We start from the raw sequence: 9,307 nt of genomic DNA, 5'->3' as shown, positions 1-9,307 counted from the left end.
TTTTTTTAACAATTTTTTTTATTATGTATGTACCGGTTATGAGAGAGTAACTTCAATAATTAATATTGAGCCGTCTTAAGTTATTCAAAGTGTTATGTAAGTTAGTCATGGTTCTACCATGACAAAATAATTAGAGGTCTTGTTTAACCACATTTTAACAATGACAATTTTTTCATGAGGCCTTATTTAAGTATGATTTAACCGTGATAAATTGTAGGCCATATGCGGTTGATAGGGATGATAACGGGCATAGTTTGGACATGATCTTATAATATTTGTCCTTATATCCGTGGTTTTAAAAAAATCTTCGTACTTGAATCCACATCTGTGTGGACATCAATTTTTGTACACGTACTCATATTCTATAGGTAATTAAGTATTCATACTTGTTTAGTTACTTTTCTAATAAAAAATTAGTATAGCATTTGTAATTTATCATGTCATTTTAAATTTTTAATAATATTAAAAAAAAAATATATGATATTATTGAGTTAAGAAATAAAAAAATATTTATAATAAAATACGAACAAGTTTAGTGATGAATTTAACAAAATTGATAAATTATATATAACATAATAATATGTCACCTTAGATAACTCTTTACCGCATATTCGTATAACAAAATCTATCGTTTGATTGAAAGCTATTATCATATAAATTATATCTATAAAATTCAATATCAATCGAAAAACATTTGACATGTCAACGAGATACATAGAAACTAACGTCTTACCAAATTTCATGAAAACCATTAATTTTTATCATTCTCTTTAACATATCAAATAATTTTTTATTGACGTGAAATTTTATAGGTGTAATTTATATGATAATTGTTTTCAATCAAACGGTGAATTTTGTTATCAAAAGTATCATGTTACTAAGTTTGACGTATTGATGTCATTTAAAAAAAAATAGTAAGTTGATCCCCATACGTATCTATCTATTTACGTACTCGTGGCAACATTCGCTTATTTTCATGAATAATTGTCCATTTCCATGTCAGGATCCATTTTGCGGGATTTTATCTTACTTATTATTAATAATTGATGAGGGTGCCCAGTGAAAATAATTCGATTACTATTTCTAGCAATAATTTACCTTACACGCTCTCAAAGACGGATAGTAATTGTAATTATATTGTGAATATGTCATGAAAGAGAAAGTGCCTACTGGAAATAATTGACATTATATATTGAAAGAAAGAATCACACTTTATTGTTAATGCGGGGTAAAATATTTTGGTGCTGTCTTGTCTGCTTACAATAATAATACACAACAAGCTGAAATAAGCACTTGTTATTCTAATATACTAACATACAACAAGCTGAAATATGTTGCTAGTGGCAACAATGCTACAAATCGCACATTAAGGAACTACACTTAGATCTTAGCTTAAAGGCCATGAAAATGAAAATCACACACACAATGTTATACTATTTAGAATGGAAGTTAATCCATTGTTGAATCTTCTTCTTTATATTCAAAGAGCTTTTTGGCAGACTTAGTGAACAGGTTCTTAGCCTGCCAAAAAATAGTACAAGTTAAAAAATTTTGTTCACATTTCTAGAAATAAACTTGTATTATGCTTATCTAGTGGTGACTGAGTATACCTGCTTCAAAGAGAGACCAATTTTCTCCAAGTCACTTAACTGCAAAATACCACGCACAAAAGCATCACTAAAATCATGATGAATTAATTAAACGCGACTGTCTTACAAGTTAGAAGTAATCTTTTATACTAACCGATTTTAGTGGACTTTCTTCTCTGAGTTCTATTATGTATTCCGCCCTTTTCTCTCCTATGCCCTGAAGGAATAAAATGATTGAACCCCCGCCGAATATTAGAAAATGAAGAAATGTTGTCACATTTTGATTTGAGAAAACTAGCTGTACTTTCACTGTTTCTCAAACCAGAACAGACCCTAAAGAACGGTGCAGTAATAGTGTATAAAGGAAAACTGTCGGATAAATAGACTACTGATAATGGACACTTATGTGACAACCCTGCATATGTACCTTTAGCTCTAGTAGTTCCTCTCTGCATTTAAGAATTAAACAGTGTGTTAAGGCACTTTAAAAGACGGTTTCACTAAGTATGCTTTAGAAATTATGCAAAAAATATAGGGCGAGTGTTTGCTTTACCTGCTTGCATTATTTAACAAATCAACGTATTCTTGAACTAGACAGTTCTGCATATTAAAAATTGATATGTGAGAAATGAGATTCACAAAATCTATTTGGTTAATGCAGTTAAAACAACTATCTGTACCTTCATTGCAGAACTTCGTGCACTGAATTTGTCAAGTGGAGTTCCATTTTGCTGCAATTCATTGTTAGTGGAGCAGGTTGCAGAAAAAGGCGTTTGTGTCAAAGTGGAGTTAGCATCGATGTTGATAGGGATGAGGGCTTCTCTTGATGGACTTTGTAGTACTGCACCTTTACTCACATTTGTAATTTGCGAGTTCACCCCTTTGCTTAATGGCTCAACTGCATACAAAAACACGAGCTTTAGCAAAGCGCGGTTCAATTATAATTCTCCTGCTACCGATGTAGTAATCAATGCATCATGCAAAATATCTAGAGCTTCCTTGTCATATTGGGATCAAATTGTCTACAATAACAGAACTACACCGCAATCAGTAAATAGAAACGGTTGGATGATGATTGGATAATTTATATTTAAGCTCAGTACATCAAATGTTAAAGAAGGCAATTGAAATATGAGTAATTTGATTTTTAATTTACCCAACTGTTCGGATTGGCTACGGTGAATGCAATATGATATTTCAACTGCAAAGTGTCCATTTGTATCATAATATCGAATAAATGTAAATACAAGAATCACACAAAGTAGTGACATACCGGGTAGATTTCGATACGTCTCCAACGCAGACTTATTGACCTCATGCTCAATCTCTCTCCTATGATTGTTCTGCATAGCACTAAATATTAATATATTAAAGAAAAATGCAACTATTTACAATTCATAAAAAAATTAATATTCATGAGGACAAGAACTGTTTCTGTGTGTACTTTTGATAATGCATGTCCTTTTCAATATTAGTGGCATAGTACTTGTTATTAGTGAACTTGTTAGTACATGTACTTCACTTGTGACACTCACTAACCTCCTTGAAAGAATCAAAAGCAGCTTCATCATCTATCAAATTTCTAAAAGTCTCGGCAAAGGTCCTGCTTACACAATAAGACAAACATCAGTTACAGAAAGCCAATGAGTTCTAATATGCTAGAATAGAAGTAGGACCACTTGTTACCTTTCAGTAGTATTTGGAGCATCTTGGTTGATGTAAGTTCTTTCCACCTTTACTGAAGTACAGAAAGTAACTGACTTCTTAGCAGATGTCATGATGGAACTTGGAGTTTTTTTCAAAATTGGAGATTTAAATGGCCCAACTCTTTGTTGTGAGGTCTTTGCCTTGCCTTTTGATTCTAGCCAAGATCTCAATTTGGCTTCCATGTCCACATTAGCTTTTGGCGTCTCAAGTTTATGAGCTGAAGGTACAAAATTAGAGACATGCCTTGATCGAGCAGCCAAACCAACAGTATTAACAGATTCTTGGTATTCTCCTGGATTCTGAAATTTAACAAAAAGCCTATAATTAAAAACTGAACCTAATTAATGTGAGTCTCATATTGGCTAGAGATATTACATAAGTAATGCTTTTGCGGTTTAATCAGTCATTGTCTTATAAGTTGGTTTAATGAGACTGAATTAAGACTAAATTTCATATTCTAAGATATGAAATCAGATTATATCTTAGATCTGTTATTGGATCTGGATATTTTTTATTCCAACCACATATGTTCACATTTCAGATGTCTAGTTGAATGCGGGTAGAATAACAAAAGTCTCAACACTTATCATGATTAATAGGTGAATCAAACTAAGATGCAACTCAGGCAACTTTAATGGTTTAACAAGTCATCTGCAACTTATTAATCACCCTCTCAGGCTCTTTCTTGCTATTCAGTTAAGCCAGCATGAAATGAGGAGAAAAGAACTATAAAATGTATAGTTTACCAGGCAAGCAACCATCAGCGCACGACTCGTTCCGCCTAGAGAGTCTTGTAATATACGGGTCAATTTGCTTTCTCTATAGGGTATTCTTGTTTGGTCGTTGTTCAACGCGTATATCACGTTCGAGAGCGCAAACAAGGACTGATTTATCTTAGCACTCTCTTGAAGACGTATCCCTTCACTGCAGCTCCTTCTGTTATCTTCATTACCTGCATCAACCTTAAACAAATTACCACTTTCGGTTGCTTGCAATAAATCAAATCCATTATCCCAATTGAGTGGATGGTAACCTGCCAAGTCGATGAGATTCAGCTTTCCACATACAGTTCTTCCTGTCTCATCAGGAGTAGATACTACAGATATCACAAGCACTCCATGACTCCTACTGGATACATCATTGAGGCATGTATGTGCAACTTTGCGCCTTTGAACACCACTGGCAAAAACATCTAGAAATTCAGACATTGTGTGTACAGGAACTTGAGACAGTCCCCTAAGATGAATTTGACCATCTTGGTCGTCCAAAACTGAAATCTCAGTTGCTTTTAGTTCTAAGAGATCGTAACATCGGTCCATGTAGACCTCATAGTATGATAGATGTGCTGTGCTTCCAGTGTTTTGACAAATATAAATGATATTTGACATTGCTAGATGTATCAAGCCAGGATGTTCTTCAGTTCCCTGCAACACCAAACATCAGTTACTTCAACTACACAACACATACAGGTAAGAAACTACTAATATACAAGACTATGCTTTAAAAGCTACATGTATTGAAGTTGTTCCAGCACCTTGCGATAGCATCCCTTGCAATAGCAATTAAGAAATATACTAGATAAATTATTACTCCTTCTCAATTCCATAAAAATCGTCTTGTGACACATGCTCTCTTCATTTAGCATTGGCACTAATACCATAAAAGTTTGTATTTTGTAAATCCTGCTACCATAAAAGTCTGTATTTTGTAAATCCTGCTACCAATTGCGCAGAACCGAATAGTGCATAGACAAAGGATCCAAGCATTATTTTGCACTAGATAAGATTCAATTTATGAATGATACCATAGTTCCCCTTCATATGACATATACTAACTGCAAAAATGGGTCGTTTACCACCAAATTTCTCTTAAAATTTGCCGTATACAGAAAATTATAATTGTTAAACATGAAAAATAATACTATTCCTCACCACCCTCTAAACTCTATACTTACATTTACAACCAAGGTTTTAAAAAACAGTCCATTACTGCGAAAACGGCCGCAACAAAATGGTATCGGAAGGTGCCGATACCAATACCATTATTTACCGATTTTGTGATGAAGAACAAATTGTGGTTACCGCATTCAGTGTCACAACACTTGTACCGACTGAAATCACGAAAGCCTTCATGCGACTGCAACGTGACCGTTATTCAAAACCTTGTTTGCAACCATATACTACAAATTTGAGAAATCTAATGGTGCACTCATTCACTTTTCTGATCCATCACATAACAACATAACTGATACTACTCGCTATAACTTAATTAACAGAAAACTGTATTTTACAAAAAAAATTAATCACACAAAAATGTAGAATGAAGATCACACACTCTCACCTGCATAGTATATGTCTTTCCACTTCCAGTAGCCCCATAAGCAAACACAGTCGCATTGCATCCATTGAAGATATGAGGCATCATGGGGCTTACTTCTGTTTCGAAAATCTGAGCAACATTGTCGTCTTCTTGATCAAAGTAAGAGTCCAATTGATAACACTCATTCCGACTAAGATCAAACAAGGAAACAAACCAAAAAAATCATAAAAATCAAAATCCGAAAATCTGCTAATCGTAATTTCACAAAAAAAAGGGGGGAAATGAACTTTTTGGAACCTGGTGTATGGGTCTTTGAGATAAACTGCTACTTCATCTTGAGATTGAGAATCTTGATCCAAAAGTGAAATGCAAGAAACTCGGTTGCTGCTTGATGTGAATTCATGAGGAAGAAAGGGTCTAACCCTAACTATGACCCTAACCTTGGAAGCTGAAATGGGGTTGTTTGAGGGTTTGTTGGGGGTTTTTGGATCGTTGGATGGGTAGCAAAGAGAAGACGCGGCCATTGATAGAAGAAAAATTGGATTTTTAAGACAGGTTTTCGAGAATTGTGGGGATTGAAGAGAAGAGAGTGAAGAGTGGGAGAGGTTTTTGAAAGTAATTGACCGTTGGCTTTGGTTTGAATTTAAATGCACTTTATGAATATGAATATGTATGTTAGGACCCACCAATTTATGAAAAGGTTCAATGTGTTTGGTAGATAATTGATTTAAGCCTATAGAATGGCTCTAGCTAATATGAGAGATCTTAATAGATCTTTCAAGCACAAAATTAGTGTTTTAACTTTTTTAGGATTAAATGCATTTTGATACTTCTAATTTCAACATTTCAAATTATTAATCCTCTAATCAACGATTATGATCTTTTAATTTTGATTATTTTTGAATTTTTGTGGTACCTTTCACTTTTGTATATATATGATACTGATGATTATGATGAAAATTTTATTTTTAATGACTGATTAATTTATTATTTAATATTATTTTATAGAATAAATTAATAATTTTAATTTATTTATTTTAGAAATTAATTAATTAAAATTTATAAAAAAAAACTTTTGACCTATAGTCCATTCTTTTTTAGCCTCACTCTAATATATAAGATGACATTAAATCAAATATGAATGAGGTTTATAAACACTCGTTTCATTTATGAACAAACCGATATGGAACCATATGCATTTTCTTGTTCATAACTTGTTCTAATGTTCATAATTTGTTTTTTCTTTCTCTGTTTAGTCTAGCTCTTCTTGTGTCCACGCACCAAGTAAACTACAAAGATATTGTAGAGAACATGTTGCTAATGATAAGAACAGAACATGTTGTTGCTCCATTGCTTTTGAATTAAATTGATTTTTCTGTTTTGCTGACTTTTTGTACAGGTTACTTCCTCATGCAACAAGTCTTCCTGGTCTATTAATTAATCCAGAATCTTACTCGTTGTTCCAAATTTCCATTGTACATCATGTGTGAGTTTAATTGTTCCAAATCCTCCTTAAATATCCAACGATAACCATAATTTTTTATGTTCAAGTGCAAACCAAAGGGCTGCTTAAATTTAGCTTTCAATTCAATACGACTAATATCATGCAATCCCTATGATATATTACTTCTCATATCAATAAATCTCTCCCTACTAAAAACTAGCAACAAGTTATCTAAATCAAATGTGACCAAATCTTTTCCAAGACACATGAGAATATCTGAATAGACCCCACAACCATACTATTTACTTTGAAAACCAAACAAAATATAAGATTGTTCTTCGCTTAAATTAGTTGGCTTATCATGTGCTTCAAATGTTAGGCAACAAGCAATATCTATCAAATTCTTATCATGCAAAATGGGTGATGGGTCGATGCTTATTGAACTGATAACTTTTTGTTTATTGTACCACTTTGAAATTTAAATTTTGGGAATAACAATTGTAATTAGTTTCATTGGAATGTCGGATTGCCTGTACACCTGACACCAAATATATTAGTTATGTATTAGTTCAATCACATAAAAACTATAGACAAAAGGAAAATTGATGGAGTCATAACCTAAAGGATTTGTATCATCCAAGAAAAAACCATTTCATAACAGCATTCCATCTCAAGAAAATGCATAAGATCACACATAGGTTTATTTACAAATAAAATGAGTGTTTATAAACCACATTCATACTTGATTTAATGTCATCTTATGTATTGGAGTGAGGCTGAAAAGGAATGGACTATAGGGCAAAAAGTATTTCTTTTATAAATTTTAATTAATTAATTTCTAAAATAATTGAATTAAAATTATTAATTTATTCTATAAAATAATATCAAATAATAAATTATCCATTCATCAATGACAAGTCATTAAAAAAATTTTAATCCTAATCATGAGTGCCACATATGCAAATGTGGAGGAGGACTATAAAAATCTAAATGTCATCAAAATTAAGGGACCAGAATCGTTTGATTTTGTAATAGGGAATCAATAGTTTAAAATACTCAAATTAGGGGGATCAAAAAAATATTTAAACATTTTTTTGTGCTTCAATCTCTTAGCAACGATTTTAAATTGTCACAAAATAATCACTAAAAATTAGTGGCGGTTTAAAACCCCGCTAAATATTAAAATTTGAAGAAAAAACGCGAAAATTGATATCGCTTATGTGAGAGACCTATTAAGAACTTTCACAGAAGACGGCACCAATAATTACATTGTTCTTTTGATGAAAATAAATTTACTCTATGAAAAATAAAAAAATAATTAATATTTGATAAAAATGTTTGTCTTTTTCACATGCTAACAATATTATAGGTAAAAAGGACTTTCTTCTTTTTTTATACTTCAATTTGAAATTCAAATTTATTATTCTAAATATTCTAATTTCTTTCATCCTCAATTTGTTTTTTCTCTCAATCTCTCTTACTATTTTCATCGTTTAATCTTACTCTCGCCAAAACTAAAATATATTTTTAAAAAATAGAGACAAAGATGGTTATATTGATGATCCACCATTCATAATTTATAAGTTTTATGGACCTGAGGTATATTAAATGTAAGTTGTTCATGAATCATGAGTTAACATCTCATACATTTGAGGAGAAGTTCAAAAAATCCTAAACGAATGTGATAGTGAAATCAATTTCAAAAACGAGTGACGGGAAAGAGGAAATGTAGATATGATATATAAGAGTTTCAATGAAACTTAGATAATAAGTGAACAATCATTTCACAACTTACAATCTATTATGAGAAAACAAAATTGTAAACACATAAGAAAATTGTGTGTCGTATATCGCGAGTTGTCGATGAACACCATGTCGAAATTGCCTATGTTGTGTCAAAGTTACTAGCTACTTTATCTCCTTTTTCTCTTGATGGATTTTCCTATTCTATTTCTCCTTTGAATTGATTTTAATAATATTTATTTAAACCTAAATTATTTATTTATTTATTTTTTAAACTTCACCCCTCTTAAATGAGACTTGTGTCTTTCTAATGTTTAAAATTATTTTCTTCCTCATTTTAGATTCGCAAAGAACTCCAACCCTATTGAACGATGATGACATTTGACAAAATATCATTGAAATGCTCGCACCTTCTACCCTCCACGTTGTTTTAACTTCGAGACATTTACATAAAATATACCATTTGAACGCTCTTTTAGCGTGAACCTTGCCTAATCTAATGTTC

At 32.0% G+C, this 9,307-nt stretch overlaps 1 protein-coding gene across 2 annotated transcripts; it reads right to left on the bottom strand.

The window, feature by feature from the left end:
• Positions 1-1,192: 1,192 nt before the first annotated feature.
• On the bottom strand, positions 1,193-6,284 carry LOC127127632 (kinesin-like protein KIN-10B). Of its 2 annotated transcripts, XM_051056890.1 has the most exons (13): positions 5,913-6,280; positions 5,637-5,805; positions 4,330-4,720; positions 4,043-4,248; positions 3,276-3,595; positions 3,129-3,195; positions 2,863-2,932; positions 2,270-2,487; positions 2,143-2,189; positions 2,017-2,038; positions 1,744-1,806; positions 1,611-1,649; positions 1,193-1,521 (listed from the first exon to the last, which is right to left on the bottom strand). In XM_051056890.1, the coding sequence occupies exons 1-13, from the start codon at positions 6,137-6,139 to the stop codon at positions 1,450-1,452; spliced, it is 1,911 nt and encodes a 636-aa protein (XP_050912847.1). In that variant the 5' UTR covers positions 6,140-6,280; the 3' UTR covers positions 1,193-1,449. The 2 variants fall into 2 exon arrangements, with proteins under 2 accessions (XP_050912847.1, XP_050912846.1); XM_051056889.1 differs by having other exon boundaries at positions 3,129-3,192; positions 4,043-4,720; positions 5,913-6,284.
• Between the last annotated feature and the right edge of the window lie 3,023 nt (positions 6,285-9,307).

The sequence above is a fragment of the Lathyrus oleraceus genome, chromosome 3, assembly GCF_024323335.1.
Source record: "Lathyrus oleraceus cultivar Zhongwan6 chromosome 3, CAAS_Psat_ZW6_1.0, whole genome shotgun sequence".
Lineage (NCBI taxonomy): Eukaryota > Viridiplantae > Streptophyta > Magnoliopsida > Fabales > Fabaceae > Lathyrus > Lathyrus oleraceus.
This window is presented reverse-complemented; position numbering and strand designations above follow the sequence as displayed.